The sequence below is a fragment of the Zea mays genome, chromosome 7 (assembly GCF_902167145.1).
Source record: "Zea mays cultivar B73 chromosome 7, Zm-B73-REFERENCE-NAM-5.0, whole genome shotgun sequence".
Lineage (NCBI taxonomy): Eukaryota > Viridiplantae > Streptophyta > Magnoliopsida > Poales > Poaceae > Zea > Zea mays.
In genome coordinates this window covers 103,539,642-103,561,900 of record NC_050102.1, presented here as the reverse complement: position 1 = coordinate 103,561,900, position 22,259 = coordinate 103,539,642, and the positions used below count along the sequence as shown (strand labels likewise).

The window sequence follows — 22,259 nt, the reverse complement described above, 5'->3', positions numbered from 1 at the left end:
GTCGAAGTGCTCTAATATCTTTTCCAAAGTTCCTCGAGCTTCGTATAGCTCTCTGCTCAGTTTTTCATTTTGAGATCGCGCTTCGGCGAGTGAGCCTTCGGCTTAATGCAGCGGGCTGCCTTTTTTTTCTTTAAGGAATCTTCAAGTTTTTTAATTTTATCTTCAAAGCCTTCAATCTCTACTAATCCTTATGTTATTATCGTAGGCGTCTATATTTCTCTATGGTGCACGGTTCTACCATCGCCAGCGCGCCCCCTCCCGCACTCCCTCCGCCTCCCTCCGCAAACCACGCTCCATCCTCGAATCTAGTGCTCCTTCCGCTCTCCATCCGCCTCCCTCCGCGCTCCATCCGTCCTCTGCGCTCCATCCTCGAAGGCTTCCATCTATGGCGACGAATCCTGCCCACGGAGGCTTCCTTCTATGGCGACGAATCCCACGCTCCATCCTCGAATCAAGCAGCAGCGGTTCCTTCCATCCTTGAATCGAGCAGCGGAGGCTTCCTTCCATCCAAAAATCAAGCAGTCGTGGATTCCTTCTATGGCGCCCCTTCCTTTGACGGCCAGCCCCGTAGCGGCTCCCTCTAATGGCATTGGAAAATCTTCCATCCGGATGGCGTTGATTGCGGGGAAATCCTCTCCCTCAAAGATCTTAGGCCACCGTGTCTATTTCTGCCTTCCCGCCTCCGCTCCCCCTCCTCTCTCCCTCCCTCCGCACACCACATCTGCCCCTTCCTATCTCCGCGTGCACTCCACGTGCGTGCACATCGGAGGTGTGCCGCTGCCGGCTACGAAGAAGGTGCGTCCAATCCCTTCTACTAAATGTGAAATTATTGTCCAAGTCAAGAGCGACTGCATAACCTAGAAATTTCATTGTGCCTGGTTCCACTGAAATTATTCTTTTGGAGTTTGAGCTTGTGAACGAGCAGTAGATAGTTCTTTTTAATTGAGGTCACTTTGATTGCAATAGTCATCTAGCGACACTTTTGATCGAGCAGCAGAACAACTATTATCTTTCAGTGATTTTGTTTATTTTTCGCTTCATATGTTTACCTTTACTTGAAATATGCATGATTGTTTGTACTGTTCTTTTGAGGGATAATTTAGTTCTTGTTTGTTCTTTTGATTTGCACCTGATTCCAGACTTCGAATTATTATGACTTGGATGGTTTGTACTGTTAGAGGAAAGATGGTGCTACTTTGAAAAAAGATCAAAAGAACATTGTATATGCCACATATGTAAACAATGCAGAGGTTTCCTTTGATAATATTTTTTTCTTCCTTAAGTTTGACCAATGAATAAAACAGAGGTTTCCTCTGCTGACAATGCGCAAATTCAGATGGCATACATAGTGTGCATATGCCACTTATGTAAATCAATAGTACAATTAGATCTGAGAAAGAAAAGCTACCAAGAAGATCATTCCAACAATAGAAGGGGTCCTAGCAAGTAGGAACAAAAATATACAAAAGGATTTGATTAGCATTTAGTATCCTCTCTTCAACAACATTATCATCTGTGATTGTCCTCAATTGATCTCTGGTGCGTACCTCTACTACCTCATCTTGCTACTTTGTTTAGTTGTTTGCATGTCTCTCATAGCTTGAAGCTTGTAGAGATGTTTGTTGGATGATATGCTGACTGCTAGGCTATCTCACAACCCCATATGTACTAAAATTGGCAACATGAGAGCCATCATATGCATTGCCTCTTGAAGTCTTGATGGATCGAATCCAAAACAGTAGGAGTTGTCCTTGACTCAATTAACATCTATTGGCAGAAATCGGATTATGAGTGCTTTGAAATGGTAGACTAATCACTTTGTGATCCATTTTCTACACAACAAGATAACATCCATTAACTACAAGCCAGCAAAAAGCAAGAAAAAAGAGAATCAGGGACAAACTTGAAAGTAACCAACTATAAAGTCTAGCATTGTTATCAGCAGCTGCTCATGGTCCCATGACTACCTAATGTGAGAACAGACGGGGGCATCCAGATCACTGACTAAATCATTCGATAGTAGCAGTAACACACTAGGTATTATGTACACTAGAATCTTGACATGGCAGGTATCTACAATCTTTAAATTATCTGGTATGTATTTTGTATACCTCTATCAAATGGTAGCATGCAACCCAAGGTGCTCAGGTCTTGCAAATTTTGCTGATTTAACAAACTATGACAACTGGATATTTTCAACATTCTTCATAAGCAAGTAACTGTGTGTTAGGGTCAAGAAATACTTTCTGTATGTAGATATGGATCTAATTCTCAGTCACAATGGCATATTGGCATTGGTCAAGTTTTCACACATCTAACATTGCTTCTGCTGACTGCAACTTGGTCAGAAAATGTTTTTAATTCATCGCTTCTTTTTTTCATATTTCTGGATTCAATGATCAACAATATTATCAAACATCTACCTGTTTTATGAAACAACAGGTAGATGTCTATAAAATTTAGATATGTATGAACATACTATTTCACATTCATTTTCTTGTCATTTGACTTGATATAGCTATAGGATTGAATTTTTTGACCAACTTGAAGTCAGACATGCATTGTCATTAATATCTGAAATTGCTATAAACAATCCGCTCTCAGTCACAATGACATATTGGCATTGGTTCAGTTTACTCACATACCTAACATTGCTTCTGCTGACTATTTGGGATTTTATGGCACCTTTTGTGGATAAAAGTGTTCTAGAAGATGCCCAACACTTTTATCTAGTTGCCCCTTGTACTTATTTGAGCATCATTTAAATCATAAACCATCTAAGTATCATTGTCTTGTTCGAGAGGTCATCTTCCTTTCATGATTTCAAATGTATATATGCAAGGGCATATTTTAAATTAAAAGGAACTGACTTCTTTTCAATGTCCACTGTTTACACACCTGATGTGGTAGATTTTATGCCTTTTTCTGTTCATTCTTTAGTAGCCTGTTGTTTCGGCTAGCGAGGGGGTGCGGAAGAAGGAAGGGAGAGGCGCTTGGTTGACCCGGACCGAATGTCAAGACACCACCGAGGTTTCGCTGCAATGCAGCGACGGCTTCCGCAGCTTCTTAGGCCAAGGTAAGCTTTCAAGCGAATTTGTCGCTGCAACTGTTCTTTAATAGCCTGCGATATGTTAGTGAATTTGTCGCTCAAACATAAAATGAACTGACTTCTTTTCAATGCTTCCCCTAATATAACTTTTATATATGACATATGTTAAGTAATACAATGTCGAGCTTGTGTGTATTGGGGGGTTTTATTGGGGTATAAAGTTTATATGCATTCTTCCGGTATATATCGGTTGATGCTAATTTATAGATAAAATTGTGCGTGGGGAGGCATTAGACATTCTCTCTGTAGAGTCGAAGGCCTTATTTTGCTGCTCGTCTCCAAATAAAATCTCGGCAGAAGTAGTTCGGCTTATGTTGTGCCCCATTCCTTTTGCATGAGAAGGAGTTCGGCTTCACAGGAAACTGCTACAAGATGCCCAACACATGAGTGGCAAAGTTCATCAATACTAACCAGGCCTGTAAGACAGCTCAACACATTCCAGTAATAAATCCACAATGCCCATAGTGTAAGAAGCATCACCGCCATAAGAAGTACTTTAATCTAAAAGGTATGGCGGAGAAAGCGTTAACAAGATTGAATAGAAATATATGCAAAAGAATATGTGTTCCAGTAAATAATACAAGGAAACTACTACAAGATGCCCAACACACAGCGGGAAATCCGAAGTGAACCCTGACATGTCACCAGTGACTATCTAAAAAAGAGATTAGAAAAGGGAGAGATGAAAAGTCACATGAGAATAATTTTTATTCTAATCTGTGAGAAGGAACAGATGCATCCGCTCCACAATAATTACCATTCAATTTGTATGGCAACAAAGTATTTAATCCAAAGCGAGGATAAGATAGAGATGGAAACATGACCAGAACCACACAAACAGGAGAAAGTTATTTAATAATTTGTAAACATTGAAAATATTGAATCAAAGCATATTAATCATAAGAAATACATGAGTGGCAAAGTTCATCAATACTAACCTAGCCTGTAAGACAACTCAACACTTGTATATTGCAGAGAGCATACTAACTAGATGCATGCCGAACTGCAACAGTTCTCTTTCTAACCACTTCATGAAACCATTTAGCTGAGATGAGTAATTTTTGTTGCTCTCTTAAGTGGTTAGCAGTTCATTAGTGCTTTTTTGTAACTTCTTTTCGCAAGAAAGAGGTCTCAGAATCTCTTTCTTGCAATTGCAACTGAAGGTTTTCCACATCAGCAAGAAGGTCACTACAGAAAACGCATAAATTTTCGTGGGCCGGGATATTTTCGTCGGCCGGCCCACAAAAATACGGAAGTTATTTTCGTCGGCCTCATGATCGACGAAAATGTGGAGTATTTTCGTGGGCCAGGGAATATTTTCGTCGGCAGGCCCACGAAAATACGAAAGTTATTTTCGTCGGCAGGCCCACGAAAATATGGAAGTTATTTTCGTCGACCTCGTGACCGACAAAAATGTGGAGTATTTTCGTGGGCCGGGGCCATACCGACGAAAATAAGTCATTGACCGACCACTATTTTCGTCGGCCTCAGTGAGGCCGACGAAAATAGAGGCCCTAAATCGTCCCGGTCGCGCGCCCGCAGCTTCTCTCTCGCTCGTTTCGCTATTTTGAATCGGTGCGCCGCTGCACGCCGCGCCGCCCGCACTCCCCTCGCCGTGCCTCCCGCACGCCCGCGCCACGCCGCACGCACTCCCCTCGCTGTGCCCGCCTCCTCGTCGTGCCCCATCGCCGCGCCGCCCCTCGCCGTGCCCCATTGCCACGCCGCCCCTCGCCATGCCCCATTAGCGCGCCCGGCCCTCACCATGCCTGCCTCCTTGCCGAGCCCCATCACCGCGTCGCCCCTCGCCGCGCCCAGCCCTCGCTGTGCCCCATCGCCGCGCCGCCCCTTGCCCCATCTGCATATGACGTGGCCAAAGAATGGTGTACGTCTCGTCACTGATCCAGACATAATGGTCCATCCATCGGACGGTGATGCGTGGAAGGCATTTGACGGGTTTGATCCCGAATTTGCAAACGACCCTATGAGTGTACGGCTTGGTCTATCGACGAACGGATTCACACCTTTCAATAGCAGTGCAAGCCCTTACTCGTGTTGGCCTATCTTCATTGTGCCATATAATCTTCCTCCTGAGTTGGTCAATAAAGAAGAGTTCATGTTCCTTGCACTAGTCATCCCAGGCCCCGAGCATCCAGGGCCAAAGCTGAATATGTTTGTTTGCCCTTTAATTGAAGAGCTGAAACAATTGTGGAGAGGTGTGAAGGTTTATGACAGCCATACTGAAAAGGAGTTTACCATGCGCGCTGTTTATTTGTGGTCAGTGCATGATCTGCTAGCGTATGGAGATTGGTTTGGATGGTGTGTTCATGGTCGGTTGTGCTGTCCCATATGTATGAATGATACAGATGCATTCAGATTGAAGCATGGTGGGAAAGTGTCATTCTTTGATGCCTTCAGATTGAAGCATGGTGGGAAAGTGTCATTCTTTGATGCCTAAGTATATGCGGATGACTTTTGATTAGTATGTTTCTTTTAGTTAATCAATTAAGCTATGTATTGCAATTTTCACATTATTAATTTTTATATTATTTGTTTCATATATTGTGGTTTGACATTAATTTATCTACAGTTGAACATGTTCAAGCATAGGAGATCGAGGAGGAGTGGGGGCAGCGAGGACAGCTCGGGCAGTGGGCTTTTTCAGGGCACCTCACAGAGCCGACAGAGGCAGCAGTAGCTTCTCGACTGTCTAGACGAAGTGCAGGGTGAGGAGGGTGAGCAGGAGGCTCCTCAGCAGGATGCTCATGTGCAGGGTGAGGAGGGTGAGCAGGAGGCTCATGTGCAGGATGAGGAGGTTGACCCTATGGGGGCAGGTGGCGTGGGTGACGCGTCGGATGGTTCTACGTCCTTCAGGTATTATTAATTAATGTTGATTCAACTTACTTATGCATATTAGTTTTTGATCATTTCATCATATTGAATTTACTTGTATATACTTAGGTATAAGAAGAGCAATGCGCTTGGTCCGAGACCTGCCGAGAGGAGGCTCATCCGGCCGCATGGAGAATGGTGGGGCTTATTTCTGTTGTGTTAATTTTTTAATGTGAACGTGTGTTGGCACTTGCTCTCGGTCGCAAGGGGGGCCAACAAGGGTGAACAATGACGTCAACAGGGTTACGCGCAAGATGGCAATAGCTCTGTTAATCTAGCCTCTCACGGGCACTGTGCGGGGGTATTTATAGGTACCTGAGCGCCCAGCGCCTTGTGTTAAGGACGCATGTGCCCTCAGCTACCTAGGTTATCCCCAGAATATTCCCATAAAGCAAGGTTACAGACTGTAATTACAGGGATGCCTTCACAAATTAGGCCCGTAACACGCGGCGGCCACGCAGGGCCCGTTACAATGGGCCGGATCGCACGTGGGCCTCTGAGCTGGGCGAGGCTGCACTGTGGGATGACGCCGTCGCAGGCCTTCGTCTGGTGCCGAATAGAGCGAAGGGTGTCCCTGCCCGTTTTGTCTCTGTCAGACCAGCGACTGCAGCGAAGGCCTCGAGCGAAGGGTGGCGTCTTTGCCTTCGCCCCAACATTTGCCCTTCGAGGGACCAGTTCGACAAAGTCACCTGGTGCCGAAGACGTCGCTAGATGGCGGAGACGCTGCCCTCGCTCGAAGTGGTTCCGCGGGGGTTTTTGACATGACCGTTGATTGACAGCGTACTGTTGGATTGCGGGTTTCCCGAAGCGCCGCGCCCTGTTGGATTGCGGGTTTCCCGAAGAGCCGCGCCCTGTCTATAAAAGGGGGCGGGGGTCGGTGCTTTTTGAACTTCACTTTCCGTGCTCCGTGAAAACCCTAGCCGCCTTTTTTCACCGTCTTGTTGCTCGTCTGCCCGCCGTGCTCTTGTTCGCCGGAGATCTGGCTCTAGTGAAGCAGACCGCCCGCCGCCGCCGACGGTACGTAGCGATGCCGACCTCCTCTTCTTCCGCTGCCGCTACGCCGCCGGCCGATGCCTCGCCGCCGGCCAACGCCTCGTCTGAGGAGACGCTGAGTAGTTTGATGGCGGAGGAGTTGCGCGCCGGCGATTCTGTGGATTTTGGTGTGTCGCGGATGTCGTCGGTCCGCGTGCAAGATATGCAGCGGTTGGGTTACTTCGGCAGCGGAGTTGCTCGTGTCCCGGGGACGGAGGAAGTCCCCGAGCCGGAGGGCGAGTTGGTTGTGTTCGAGGCGTTCTTCGCCGCCGGTCTCCGCCTGCCTGCGCACCGATTTGTTGGCGAAGTCCTGCGCAGGTTTAACGTTCAGATACATCAGCTGACACCGAACGCCGTGGTGGCTCTGTCGAAGTATGTCTGGGCGACGACTTCGTACGGCGGACAGCCATCGGTCGAAGTCTTTGCGAAGTATTATTGCTTGCACTGGCAGAAGAGGATGATTGGAGATGAAGTTGCTCAGTTTGGGTCCTGCACGTTTACGCCGAAGACCGGCAAGACCACGATGCAGGTAGTCGAGTTGGTTCCTTGCGCCCGCAACAAGTGGGGCAACTGGAATGAGTTTTGGTTTTACGTTGCTGAGGGTACCGTCGAAGACCATGAGGGACTCCCCGTGTCCGAGATGTGTTCTCATTTTTACTCAGCGTACCCGCCCTTTGAGGTGGCGGAGGAGGATGCGGACGAAGGGGCCCTTCGGTGCGCCGCCGGCCTGAGCAATGGGCGCGATTTGGTTGAAGAATTTGTGGCGTACGGGGTATGGCCCTTGGCGCATGGCTGGGCGTTGGGCGAAGTGTGCCCTCGCCAGATGCCTTTCCACGGTGGGAGGGTGGTGCGAAGTCCCGCCTTCGCGCTGAATCTGCAAAGCCGCGATCCGGCCGCCTTTGTGCGTGAGGCGGAGGATGGGGCGGTGCGGCTCGTTGGTCGTTACGTGCCGAGGACAGAGGGCCAGCGCAGCTGGGAAATCCGCGGGTCGAATGACCGTCTGAACAGGGTTTTTGAATTGAATCAACTGTCGTATGACGGCTATCCCGGTCAAGACGATGTGGACCACCGTGGGAAGAAGCCGGTGGTGGAGACTAGAGACGGCCCTGCGCCGGCGGCCGCCCCATCCTCTAAGAAGAGGAAACTAGGTACTGCCATGGGAGGACTTGGGGTTTCCGATGGTTTTGCTAGAGAGTTGATGAGGACATGCGCGGCCCCGGGGGGAAGGATGTCTTCGCCCGAGCTCCGGGAGTCTTCGGCTCGGATGCTGAGGGTTACCGGGGGTTGTTGGCCTAGGAATGTTCCTATCCCCCGCGCGGCTGGCGAGGACTTTTTTACATCTCCCATGGTTCGTGAATGGAGAGTTTTTCCTTACGGGCGGAATATTGCTGCTGTTGTGTCGGCAGTGATGGACAAGGATCGCCAGGGAGCTGCACAAAAGCGCCAGGCGGTTGTCAGGCTCATTGAAGCCAGGCCGAAGAGGCAGCGGGGGGGCTGCGAAGGTTGTGGCCCCCGGCGGAGGCAAGCCGCCGCTGGCGGCGAAGTCGGGCGTCCCTGCATCTAGCAAGGCGCCGGAGGCTCCAAATCGACGAAGGCTGTGCCGCCGTCCAGCAGAGTGCAGGAGGTCGCGAAGGCGGTCCGAGCGTTGCCGTCGTCAGGCAAGCGTGTCGCCGACTTCGTCACCGATATTAGTGTGGACGACTATCTTGGTGGTAAGTCATTGGCTCGTTTTTTTTATTCGTTGATACGTCGCAGGGTCGGACGAAGGCCAACTTGCTATAGTTGCGCCTGCCACGGCGACCACGACGGCTGTCGTAGTGCCGAAGGCGAAGGGCGGGGCTCTTAGCGCCGGAGGCGAGCTGTTGGCCCTCGCGGCTGTCAGGGATGAGGCGGGCGCTGTGTCCCGCCGGCTGAAGGAGGTGAAGGAGGCACTAAGTCAGGTCCGTTGAGCTAGACTTCGGTGTTTTTTTTATATGTCGGCTTTGCGGGGGCCACGGTCTTACGTGTGTTTTGCAGGCGGCTGACTTCGTCGACCGCACAGCGTCGGGGGCGCTCACGGCAGTTGTGTCTGCCGAAGTCGAGAGACTTTAGACGCAACATGCTGACGCCGTCCGTGAAAAATCAGCCGCCGACAGTAAGTGTCGCAAGCTGGCGGACAAGGTGGCCGCACTGGAGAGGGAGAAGACTGACCTCCGGCGCCAACTGGCGGGGGAGAGGAGGGAGACCAAAGAGGCCCTCGCCAAGGAGCAGGCTGCGCAGGCGGAGGCCAAATTGGCACGGGCGGAGGGCAATATTGCCAGGGAGCGCACCGAGCAGTTGCAGGAGCGGCTCACCGCCCTGGAGAGCCGCGTGGAGAGGGCCGAGGCCGCGTCGCGCGCGGAGGCAGAGCGGACGCGCAAACAGCTTATGGATACATACCATGAGCTGGTCGCGCGGACCGGTGACTTCGAAGTGCCGGACCGAGAGCCCAGACTTCGCTGCCTGGAGTGGGTGCAGGAGGAGTTGCAGACATTCCCCACTGTCGTGGAGGGGTTTATGTCGTATGCCTCCCTGGTCACCTGCGAGGGGGCGATGAACGCGCTCTCCCGCGAAGGGTGCCGGCACTTCGAGGTCTTCAACCAAGCCGATGAAGATTTTGAGCGAGATATCTACAAGGTTGAGGACCCCATAGTGAAGGACTCCGCTGGAGCCATCTACGACCGGATGTGGGGTCCGCACGGTCGCGAGGTGGTCAGGGAGCGGGCCGAGACTGCGAGGGCTCAGGTAACGTTTGGCATTTGTTTGGCATTTGCTGCATGTGGGCTATGTGTGGGTTTGCTGAATTTGTGTGTTGTGTCTTAGGCGGCGCGTGGCGAGAGGGTGGATGACTTTGGGGCGTTGAACAGTGCGCTGCCTGACCCAGAGCCGATCCCGGCGGAGGCCGTGTCCGGGGCCGCCTGGATCCGCCCCCGGAGACCGCGGAAGGCGCTCTGGATGCCCCCGCAGCTGCTGCGGCCGTCGGAGACCTTCCCCCAGAGACCGCCGAAGGCGCGCCAGATGCCCCCGCAGCCGCTGCGCCGAGTGCTGAGGATCCTGCGACGGTGGCGGCGGAGGCGACAGCGGAGGCGACAGCGGAGGCAACGGCGGAGGCTCCCGCAATGGCTGGGTCTTCGTAGGTGGCGTAGTGGGTGTAGATAGTTGGGGAATTTTGGATATGTTGCTGAATTTTGGTTGCTGCGCAGGTTCAAGATTTTGGGCCTGCGCACGCAACCGCCACTACTAAATTTTTGGCGGCTTCGACCGTGGATGGTGGTAATAAATGTGATGGTTCTGCATCTGAGTTTTCTGATTTTGCTGACTCTGGGAGCTCGGTTGAGTGGACTGAGGAGTCGTCGGAGGAGGACTTGGACTACTTTGCGGCCTTGGATGTGGCTGCGGCGGAGGCTTCACCGCACGCTGCGGACTCGGAAGATGTGCCTGGTCCTAGTACCGGGCGCCGGCAACGAAGGGCGGTTGCGAAGCGCAGAGTGAGTGAAGCGGAGGGAGGTCGGCTTCGTGTGAGTAGGGCTGGCCGGCAGGAACTGTTGTCTTTGCCAGCCGCCGCAAGTACTGGTGAAGGGGAATTGCGAAGTCTTTTTGCGGGTGAGGAGCTTAGGATAATGTTATTTAATTATAGGGAGATGGGAATCATTCCTAAGGTTGAGCCGATGTAGAGTGTGGTGCCCTCGCTTGTACATGTGTAAAGGCTTTTATGATGAGGTTGTGTGCCCCCGCACACTTGGCTATGCTTGCGAAGGCGTTATGTACTTGGTCTGGTGTGTTTTGTTATGGTGTGCTGGTGCGCATATAGTCGGTCTTGGCGCGGGCAGTTTGGTGTTGTCGATTTTGCTTTTGTTGTGTTAGTCCGGCTGCACCCTTAGGTGGCTTCTGCACGGATAGTCTTCGCGGTAGACTGAGTTTTTCGCACTTGTTGTGCTAGTCCGGCTGCACCCTTAGGCGACTTCTGCGCGGATAGTCTTCGCGGTAGACTTCGGTTTTTTCGCACTTGTTGTGCTAGTCCGGCTGCACCCTTAGGCGACATGTGCGCGGATAGTCTTCGCGGTAGACTTCGGTTTTTTCGAACTTGTTGTGCTAGTCCGGCTGCACCCTTAGGCGACTTCTGCGCGGATAGTCTTCGCGGTAGACTTCGGTTTTTTTCGCACTTGTTGTGCTAGTCCGGCTGCACCCTTGGGCGACTTCTGCGCGGATAGTCTTCGCGGTAGACTTCGGTTTTTTCGCACTTGTTGTGCTGGTCCGGCTGCACCCTTAGGTGACTTCTGCGCGGATAGTCTTCGCGGTAGACTTCGGTTTTTTCGCACTTGTTGTGCTAGTCCGGCTGCACCCTTAGGCGACTTCTGCGCGGATTTGTCGCACGCGAGGGTGGCTAGCGCTGAGCCTCGCGGTGACCTCGTGTTGGTCGAATGTCGAAGACCATCGTCGCGGTCTTTTTTCGACGCATGTTTTTGTGGGGGATTTTTCACTTGTATATTACATGGCTCCGCCTCGTTAAAAACCTCACCCCCCGGGAGGAAAAGAGTGCAGGCCAGAATAAAATTGTTTTTACAAATTACAAGGGCGAATCGGCCCTGATGAGTCAAACAAAAAATTTGCGGAGGTTGTCAATATTCCAGGAGTGCTCCAGGTCTTCGCCGTTTGGCGTCGCGAGCCTGTAAGCGCTGGGGGAAGCTTTCGTCTTGACAATGAAGGGGCCCTCCCACTTGGGCTCTAGCTTGCCCCGGGACTCTGTGCGAGCTGTTCGGACGAGTACGAGGTCTCCTTCGCTGAACTCCCTCGGGATGACTGAGTGGTCGCGCCATGCTTTTGTCTGGGCTCGGTATTTGTTTAGTGCCTGTAAGGCGAAGACTCGGTCTCCGTCGATGAGATCCTTTGAAGTTGGCTCGTCCACGTCGGGGACGGCTGACGGAGCCATTCGTGAGGACCCATGTTTTATTTCTTGTGGGGTCATGGCCTCTGATCCGTATAGAAGGCGGAAAGGAGTGAACCCGGTCGCCCTGCACTCAGTCGTGTTTAGTGCCCAGACCACCTCGGGTAATAATTCGGTCCATCTGCCCTTCTTTTCGTCGAGGAGCATCTTTTTGACGGCTGTGAAGATTTTTCCATTGGCGCGCTCCACAACTCCGTTGGACTGCGGGTGATAAACTGAAGCGAAGGCAAGCATGGTGCCAATGGAGAAACAAAAATCCTTGAAGTCTTGGCTGTCAAACTGCTTGCCGTTGTCAACTGTTAGTTCGGACGGTACTCCGAAGCGGCAAACAATGTTTTGCCAGAAGAATTTTTGGGCAGTCTTTGATGTTATTGTGGAAACAGCCCTTGCCTCGATCCATTTGGTGAAGTACTCGACAGCGATGAAGGCGAACTTAAGGTTCCCCTGAGCGGTGGGCAGGGGCCCGACAATGTCCAGGCCCCAGCGCTGGAGAGGCCATGTGTGGGCGATCAGCTTTATATACTGCGAGGGGCTGCCTGACCAAGGAGAAAACTTCTGGTAGGCTTCGCAGGACCTTGTGACCCGATTTGCGGCGCAGATCATTGCGGGCCAGTAAAAGCCTTGGCGGATCACCTTAGCAGCTAGGGCCCTTGGCCCTGCGTGTGAGCCGCACGTGCCACTGTGGACTTCGCGTAGGATCTGGATGCCTTCGGTTTCGGTGACGCAATTAAGCATTGGCTGACTGACCCCTTTCTTGTAGAGTTGGCCTTCAATCAGTGCGAAGTCCCGGCTTCGATGTCTGAGGCGCTTGGCCTCGCTGATGTCGGTTGGATGATAGTACCCCTGTAGGAACAAGGTTATTGGTGCCCGCCAGTCTTCGGTCATGATTAGGTTGACTATGCGGTGGCCCTCGCTGTCATTAGTTATTTGGAGCCCTTCGGGGCTCCGGACGGCTGGCGTGCCGATGATGTGAAAGAACACGTCGGAGGGCAAGGACTCGCCCCTGGCGGCGGCCTTGGCCAATGCGTCGGCCTCTTCATTCTTGGCCTGATCCACATGCTGTAGGGTGAATCCCTTGAATTGTCTCTCGAGACTTCGGATGGCCGCCAGGTATTGCATAAGTGCGGGGTCCTTTGCTGCATAGTCTTTCTCGACCTGGCCGGCAACTACCTTGGAGTCTGTTTTGATGATGCAGGTGGTGACTCCGAGGGCCCTTAGCTTGCGGAGGCCGAGGATGACTGCTTCATATTCTGCTATATTATTAGTGCATCTGTCGGATTCCAGAGCGAAGCTGAGGCGTGCTGCATATCTGTGCTTGACCCCGGCTGGTGAGGTGATGACTACAGCGGCGCCTGCCCCCGCATGGCACCATGCGCCGTCGCAATGGATCGTCCAAACCTTTTCTGTGGACGGGTCTGGCTGTGTTATAGGCCCAGTCCAGTCGACGACGAAGTCTGCCAGGACTTGTGACTTGATGGCTGTCCTGGGCTCGAAGCTGATGTGGTAGCCGGATAGTTCGGCTGCCCACTTGACAATCCTCACCGATGCCTCCGGGTTTCTGAACAATTCGTCGAGTCCCCTGTCTGAGGTAACTCGGACCTTGAATGCTTCGAAGTAGTGGCGCAGTTTGCGCGAAGACATAACGACTGCGTAGGCAATCTTCTCCAGCTCTGTCATGTTGCACTTGGACGGTGTCAGTACTTCAGAGACATAGTAAACAGGGCACTGCCTGACCATGCCCTCAACTGTCTGCTCCTGCACTAGTGCCACGCTGACCGCATGCGGCGAAGCCGCGACGTAGAGCAATAGGGGGAGCGAGGAGTCGGGGCTTGTGAGGACGGCCAACTCCGACAGGTACTGTTTTAGTGAGGCGAAGGCCGCTGCCTGCTCCGGTCCCCAGGCGAAGTCTTTTGCACCGCGGAGTGTTTTGAGGAAGGGGAGACTTCGCTCAGTGGACCTGGAGATGAATCTGTTGAGAGCGGCCAATCTGCCTGTCAGGCGCTGGACGTCCCTGGCGGACTGCGGAGGCGTCATGTTTACGATGGCCTGGATCTTGGTTGGGTTGGCCTCGATGCCGCGGTGTGATACCAGGTAGCCCAATATTTTGCCTTGGCGAACGCCGAAGACGCACTTTTCCGGGTTTAGGCGGAGTCGTGCGTCTCACATGTTCGCGAATGTCTCGGCGAGGTCGGCGAGATGGTCCTCCTTGCTCTTGCTGGCGACGACGATGTCGTCCACATATGTAAATATATTTCTGCCAACTTGCCCTTCGAGCACTGTTTTGGTGAGTCTGGAGAAGGTGGACCCGGCGTTCTTGAGTCCCTCCGGCATTCTGATGAAGCAATATGTGCCGAAGGGTGTTATGAAGCTGGTGCTTGCCTTGTCTTCCTCCTTCATGTATATCTGGTGGTAACCGGAGAAGCAGTCGAGGAGTGACATGACCTCGCATCCGGCCGCGCTATCGACTATTTTGTCGATCCGCGACAACGGGAAATTGTCCTTTGGGCAGGCCTTGTTGAGACTGGTGAAGTCTATGCACATTCGCCACTTCCCGCTTTTTTCTGCACCATTACAACATTGGAGAGCCACGTGGGGTAAGCCACTGGCTCAATGAATTTTGCCTCCAGGAGACGGTGCACCTCCGCCTTGGCGGCCTCTGTCTTTTCGTCGGACATTTTGCGAAGCCTCTGCTTTTTTGGTCGCACCGAAGGGTCAATTCCCAAGCTGTGCTTAATTATGGATCGGCTGACTCCGACCAGGTCGAGGGCAGACCAGGCGAAGACATCTTTATTCTTGGACAGGCAGCAGAGGAGTTTCTCTTCTTCATGCGAGGTGAGGTCTTCGCTGATAGTGACTGTCTGCTTGGGCGTGGCCTGATTGAGGGGGACAGTCTTGGTCCCGTCTTGGCTCTGCAGCTGTGCCTTGTCATGTTGTTTATCGGTTGGGCTGGCGGGCGCGGGGACCTCGCGCTGGGCCGTGAGGCAATGCACGTTTCTCTGACCAGGCACGAAGTCCCGCTCTATGTTGCGCGCCGTCTGTTGGTTGCCGTAGACCGTAATGACGCCTAACGGACCTGGTATCTTCATACATAGGTACAGTCTGTGAATGGCGGCTTCGAACTTATTGATGGAGCCCCGACCCATGATGGCGTTGTATGGATATACCATATCCACGATATCGAAAGTTACTTGCTCACTTCGGGCATTGGGTGCTACACCGAAGGAGAGGGGAACTCTATTTTGCCGATGGGAAAGGTGCCCTTGCCACCGAAGCCATACAACGGGTTGTCCGAAGGCTTGAGCAGGCTGTGGCTTATACCCATGCGGTCGAAGGCGTGGAGGAAGATGATGTCCGCCTGACTGCCATTGTCGACTAGGACTTTGTGTAGGTCCCAGCCTGCCACGCTGCAATTGATAACCATAGCGTCGATGTGGGGGGCGCTGCGCAGGTCGACGTCTCGTGCGTCGAAGGTTAGCGGTATGTGGGACCACTTTGTCTGCACGACTGGGCCAGTGACGGCAACATGGTTGATGCTGCGGTAGTGGTCCCGCTTCTGCCGCTTGGTGTCGAAGTCAGTGCTGGACCCCCCAGTTATCATGTGAATGACTCCGCGATATGGTTGATCGGCGAAGTCTTCCTGCTTTGGGGCGTGGGGGATGTTTTGATGTTGCTGGTGTGGTGGTGGGGGTGGGGGAGGTACGATTTGTACTTCCTGATGGTGTTGGTAAGCGTGGTGCGGTGGATGCGGGGCGGGGGCGTGGATATATGGTGGAGGGGGTTGCTGGTAAGTGTGTGCGACAACTCTGGGGTTGTCGGCTGGCTGCGCCCGTGCCATTCTGTCTCTGGTGGCCTTCGTTTCGAGGCAGTCTTTGGTTTGGTGGGCGCAGTCTTCGTCATGGAAGAGGCAGTAGAATCGGCGCGGCGGCTGCACACGCCCTCGACCCCTACCACGAGTTCCATTTCCGCGGCCCTGGGGGGGATATTCCTGGCGACGAGGGGGGTCAGCAGCGGGGTGCTGGTTGGCGATGTTGTGCACTTGCTGCTGATTGCGGCCGTCTCGACCGGAGTCTGGCTGCGGAGTCCTCGTCCACGTGCGGCTGGACTGTGGAGCATCTTTGGGTTTCCGCTGCGACTCAACCTTGCGCTGGTGGAGCTCTTCGGATTTGGCATATTTTTCAAAGAGCTGATATAGCTCCTGGAGGTTCTTGGGCGGATCTCTGATACAGTGGCTGTAGAGGACGCCGGCACGAAGGCCACTGATAGCATAGTGGATAGCGATCTGATTATCGACTAAGGGCAGCTGTGACTTGAGTGTTAAAAATTTGCGGTAATACTTCCGCAGAGTCTCCTTTTCCAGCTGCTTGCAAAGCGAGAGCTCGGCCAAGGCGTCGGTGTCTGGGCGGTACCCTTAGAAGTTGAGTAGGAACTTATCCCGGAGGCTTCTCCAGGAATCAATGGACAGCGGAGGCAACCTGGTGAACCAGGTGAGAGCTGGGCCCTCTAGGGCGATGATGAAAGACTTTGCCATTGTGGCGTCGTCCCCTCCGGAAGATGCAATGGCTACCTGATAACTCATTATATATTGTGATGGGTCGGTGCTGCCGTTGTACTTGGGATATGCCCCTGCCCGGAAGTTAGCTGGCCAAGGCGTCACTTGCAGGTGTGGCACCAGGGGACTTCGCTCGTCGAGGTAGTTGACCCCTTGGAATGGCGCGGCGTGCGGGAAGGTGTGGTCGCGCTGGGGGAAACGCGGGCCTTCCGGTTGTGCGCGCTGTTGCAGGGGTGGTTCATGCTGCAGGCCGAGGTGGCCTTCGCGCGCGTCTTCCAGTTGTGCGTGCTGTTGGAGGGGTGGCTCATGCTGCAGGCCAAGGTGGCCATCGCGCTGCATCAGCGCGATCTCCCGTTCGAGGTCCTGGGCCTTCTGCTCTTCGTCACGTATCATTTGCCGCACTTTGGCTAGTGCAGACACGCGCTGGCGCTTGGCCTCCAGTATCTCTTTCTGCCTCTGGAGATTGCGGTTCTTGAGGCGCAGGGCGCGCAGTTGTAGCTGTTCTTCCGCTGAGACGCCGAGGACTTCACCGTCCTCGGTGAGGTCCGCGCCCTCCAGCGGGGCGAAGCCTGGGGGTGGCTGTGATTGTCCTTCGGGGCCACAGGTGCGGAGGGTGTCGTCTTCAGTGGCCTCTTGGTGGGTGAATTGGGTGAGGGCGAGGGCCTTGCCCTTTCTTGCGGCTAGCAGTGCTGCCTTCGCAGCCTCGTCAGCCTTCGGGTTAGCTCTCTTGGGTGCCATCGCGGGTGGTTTTCTCGTAGCACGAACGGTGGGCGCCAAATGTTGGCACTTGCTCTCGGTCGCAAGGGGGGCCAACAAGGGTGAACAATGACGTCAACAGGGTTACGCGCAATATGGCAATAGCTCTATTAATCTGGCCTCTCACGGGCACTGTGCGGGGGTATTTATAGGTACCTGAGCGCCCAGCGCCTTGTGTTAAGGATGCATGTGCCCTCAGCTACCTAGGTTATCCCCAGAATATTCCCATAAAGCAGGGTTACAGACTGTAATTACAGGGATGCCTTCACAAATTAGGCCCGTAACACGCGGCGGCCACGCAGGGCCCGTTACAATGGGCCGGATCGCACGTGGGCCTCTGAGCTGGGCGAGGCTGCACTGTGGGATGACGCCGTCGCAGGCCTTCGTCTGGTGCCGAATAGAGCGAAGGGTGTCCCTGCCCGTTTTGTCTCTGTTAGACCAGCGACTGCAGCGAAGGCCTCGAGCGAAGGGTGGCGTCTTTGCCTTCGCCCCAACAATGTGATTGCACTGGTTTACTTGTTTTATTAATGTTTGTAGGTCATGGGAAGACTTGACTTGGGATGGTACATGCAGACGTCCCAAGGTGAACGCGGTGTTGGGTAGCCTCTGTCGCTTCTACTACCCTGGCATGGTGGAGCTCAATGGCGAGAGGTTCGCTGCTATGCAGTGGGCCGACTGGGTCTGAAGGACTATGTCCAGCCAGGGGAGCCAGGGGAAAGCAGTAGCGGAGGGGGAAGTTCGAAACAAAGACGAAGGACTTGTCAGGTGGCTGTGTGGGACGAGTTCTAGGTGAGTTTGCTTTCGTATATAAGCAATTCACTAAATTATTGCTTCTCCTAATCTTACTTTAACTTAACATCTCTGTTGATATGTAGGAGAGGTTCCAATTGCCGAATGAGATCGAGGAGGATCAGGCTCAGTGGGCACGTGTGAAGAGGCACTTTCGGAAGTGCGCTGATAAGGTCATCAAGGATGCCATGTATAATGCTCGCATCGCGGCCGACAACTACTACTACAAGAAGATAAAGGGGCAGAACATGAGCAAATCAAAAGGGGCCAAAGAGATCTACCTCACAGAGGAGCAGTACCTGGAGAGCATTGTGGATTGGCTTGCGAAGGACATGGAAGCCTAGAGGTGGTTGGCTAAGAGATGGGCGTCGCCTGAGTGGATTGCAGAGTCCCAGAAGCACCGTGCCAACCGTGGCACTGAAGGTCTGAGGCACAGGTACGACGCCGATGGACACCTTGGTACCGCACGCCGCATGGTAAGTATATAAATCAAACTTGTATGTTACATCTATGAAAATTCTATGGTTTAACTCTTCTTTTTCATGCAGGAAGCTGAAAGTGGAGTTGCTCCAAGTTTTATGGAGGTTTACGTCCGTGGTCACCGTGGCCCTGATTCGGCGAACCCTGATGTGCTATGCAGCGAGGCGGCAAGGGAGAAAATGGTAAACAAGTTTGTATTTACGAAATAAATTGCATGTTTTGTGTCTAACTCCAACTCTAACTTTCTTTGCAAAATGCATATGGGGAGGAAATGACTCAACGCCATGGGCTTGACTTCGACTGGATGCATTCAGACTTAGATGCCTCGGCGTTGTACCACAGTGGTGGGGGTAGAAAGCATGGCAGGTGAGGTGTTTGTGTTTGATTCGACAATTTCATTAACAAGAATGTGTCCACTTAATGGCTCAACTATGTGTATCATGTAGGTTTGCCTTTGGCACCGGCGTTGTGGAGTATAACAGGACAATAGGTCAAGGGAAGGCATCGTCTTCGGCAGGGAGTTCTCGCTCCTCCAGGTCTGCTCGAGAGGCTCAGCTGGAGGAGGAGACTCGGGCACCACAGGAGCAGGCTCGAGCAGCGCAGGAGCAGGTCGGACAGCTGACGCAGTATATGGCTTCTTATTTTCAGGTAATTCGTCTATCTCATCACGTGTCATTGAATTCAAAGTATAATGTTGTGATTCTAACGTTTCATCCATTTGCAGGAAATGACTACTCGACTCGGCCCTGATATGAACTTGCCCGTTTTTCGCCCTCCCCAGGTAACACTATCTGAACACTTCAATTCCATAGCAACTCTTTTTTTATTATCAAAAATGGCTCGCTGGCACAAGGATGGGGACAGTGGCCAGGACAAGCTCCAGCGTCGCAGCCACTGTGGACCGGTGTTGGGTGGACGTAGGCACCTCCAGGCACTTGGACAGCTCCACCACCCCAAGGATCGCAGCCAGTCCCGGGATGGGTGCCATCGGTCTCCCAGCCACTGGCGGGCTCTCAGCCATTTCAAGCGTGGATGGCACCGTCACCGACGGGGTGGGTGCCACCACCTCAGGGGTGGCCAGCACAACACTACCCGTGGATGCATGCACAGCCTCCTCATCACCATGGATCATAGGTGACGTACCATGTTTAGTTTTATGCAAATAGTGACCAAACATAGCAATGTATAGGTATAGGGATAGCAAAACACAGCCTTATTTGAATGATTGATGAATTGCAGGGTTCAGTGTCACATGCTCAGGGATCGGAGGGTGCTGTCAACGTCCAAGACTTCCTCGTCCATGGTTCTGGAGGGAGTGGCCACCTTCCTGGTGGCGGAGGAGGGTGTGGCCAAAACTCCCACAGCCCGCAGGAGTGAGTAGTGAGTTTGTTTATGGACTATGTATGGACTATGTATAGACTTTATTATGGATGTGATTATGGTATTAAAACTATGTATGGACTATGGACTATGTATGGACTATGGACTATATATATGGTATTGCTTGTGAATGTGGTTTGTGAAATCTGTATTGCTTGTGAAATCTGCATATGTGATTGTGGATTATGTGCATTTTGCTGTGAATTAAAAGGTGCAGAAAAATCTATTATGGGGGGGGTATCATGAATTTTCGTCGGCCTGTTTGGAGGTCGACGAAAATACATGCAGGCCGCAAGCTATTTTCGTGGGCCACCGGGGCCGACGAAAATAAAGCTCCTATTTTCGTCGGCCACCGAGGCCGACGCAAATACCCAGGTGAGCACCTATTTTCGTCGGCCTTGGGGAAGCCGACGAAAATAGGTCATTTTCGTCGGTACCGACGAAATAGTTGCCTATTTTCGTCGAACAAATTTTCGGCGGCTATTTTCGTCGGTTTACGCTTATTTTCGTGGGTTTTTGGCCCACGAAAATTTAGGTGTTTCCTGTAGTGGGTTCTCAGACAAGCTATGTAGCTCATCAAATTTGTCAACAGTCGTTGCAAGTTTTGACAAAGCTTTGGTCCTAGAAACTTCTGAGGTCTTCAAGGCAAATTCTTTCTCTTGTAGCATTTGCTCCAACTGAAGGCTTTTATTCTCCAAGATTTCAAGCTCTTTTTCTTCTTCATCGAGTGCTTGCACCAAACATTCAATTTCTGCAGAACATATAAAAAGCATATAAATCAAAGGAACAAATGTTTTTTTGTTATTTAAAATTACATGAAAATGTGTAGCAGTGACCAAAACACAAGTAATTGAACCAAAATGTTCTGACAGCTCACCTTGATCTTTTCTGCTTAATTCATCAGTCAATTTCTCAATTCTTCCACGTTGCTCACTTGCCATTGATTCCATATTTTTAAGCTCATTTAATTGAGTCTCTAAATTCTTCTTCTGATTTAGCAACACACCAACTTGTTTCTCCAAATTTTGGAGCTCCATTCTTGCATCTTCAAGATCAACTAAGAACTGCTTTGCAGAAGATTCAACCGCCCTTAACTGACATGATAGATCAAAACTGATTGTGCTAATTTGGACATCTTTAGCTTGAAGCTCATGCTGCAACTCAAGAACAATAGCCTTCAGCTCCTTTGTGCTACCTTCATTACTGTTCTGAGAAGTTTTTACAGCCATAACTAACTGTTCAACGATTAATTTTATACATTCATCTGCAGAATGTTCAACAACATAGCTGTGTTTACCAGGATATATATCACTAATTCCTTCAATCTCAGCAACTGAACTTGTGCATGCTTCATATAGCAAGCTCATACTCCTTTGTTCAAATACAATCTCCTTGTCTCTTTATTTCATCTCTTACTGTAGTTCAACAAATTTCGCTCTCAAAGATTCCAACTCATTATGCTGAGAAGTAAACCTAGTCTTTAAGGTGGACATAACATCAAATAGCTCGGTTGCTTTCTGTTCAACTGAAAAGTCATGCTCATCAATGTTTTTTTGAGATCATTACAGTCCTTAACACAATCAGATAAAGCATGGCATGCAATGGCTAGCTGATGCAAAAACTGACTGACATCCATATCATCCGTCTTAATTTCCAAAGGAGCATTTGGAATATGAGCCTTCTGTAAAGAGCAATTAAAAAGCGGTTAGGATTTGCCACAAATCAAAAGGCAACTCTTTGAATTTCATATAATAACATCTGTGTGTATTGTTGTTTCACCATAGGAAAAGGAAAGGTGCCATTAAGTTTCCATTTTACTATGGATGGAAATACACAATCCAAGGAGATTGATGACTTCCATGGTGAACCAAGAAAATATAAAGATAAGGTTGTATTCTATATATAAATATTACTTTTAAATAATACATATTTCATTTAATAAAGAAAAATAAGCTACATTTTATCTAACTATGCAAAAAATGCAAGTTAATGAGCAATATTACATGTCTTTGATATACATGTGGCAATATGTAGATACAGGTCAACCTTCAAAATGGTATAAATTTTGCTAATCCAAAGAAGTTTTGAGTATTCGAAATGAAGCAAAACATTAAAATAACGTACTTATATAGAGCATAATATGCCTTGTTGTTTGTGTGGTTGGACAAAACATGTTTAGAGCAATCAGTATGTCCATCATATTTGTGTCATCCATCAATTTACCAGAAGACCTCATGAAGTTCACCACATACACTACACCAAAATCATACACTTCGTACGGTTTTTGAACTTCCTACAGCTTTTATAACAAA

General features: G+C 51.1%; 2 protein-coding genes across 2 annotated transcripts; one reads left to right on the top strand and one right to left on the bottom strand.

Moving 5' to 3' along the window:
• The first annotated feature begins 229 nt into the window (after positions 1-229).
• LOC109940970 (uncharacterized) lies at positions 230-3,084 on the top strand. The gene is made up of 2 exons (XM_020541384.2): positions 230-795; positions 2,941-3,084. The coding sequence occupies exons 1-2, from the start codon at positions 421-423 to the stop codon at positions 2,941-2,943; spliced, it is 378 nt and encodes a 125-aa protein (XP_020396973.1). The 5' UTR covers positions 230-420; the 3' UTR covers positions 2,944-3,084.
• A 980-nt stretch (positions 3,085-4,064) lies between these two features.
• LOC109941124 (centrosome-associated protein CEP250-like) lies at positions 4,065-21,314 on the bottom strand. The gene is given in 5 exon segments (XM_020541620.2): positions 4,065-4,211; positions 4,213-4,297; positions 13,587-13,592; positions 20,509-20,698; positions 20,825-21,314. Coding segments are annotated over 5 exon segments (918 nt in total).
• Between the last annotated feature and the right edge of the window lie 945 nt (positions 21,315-22,259).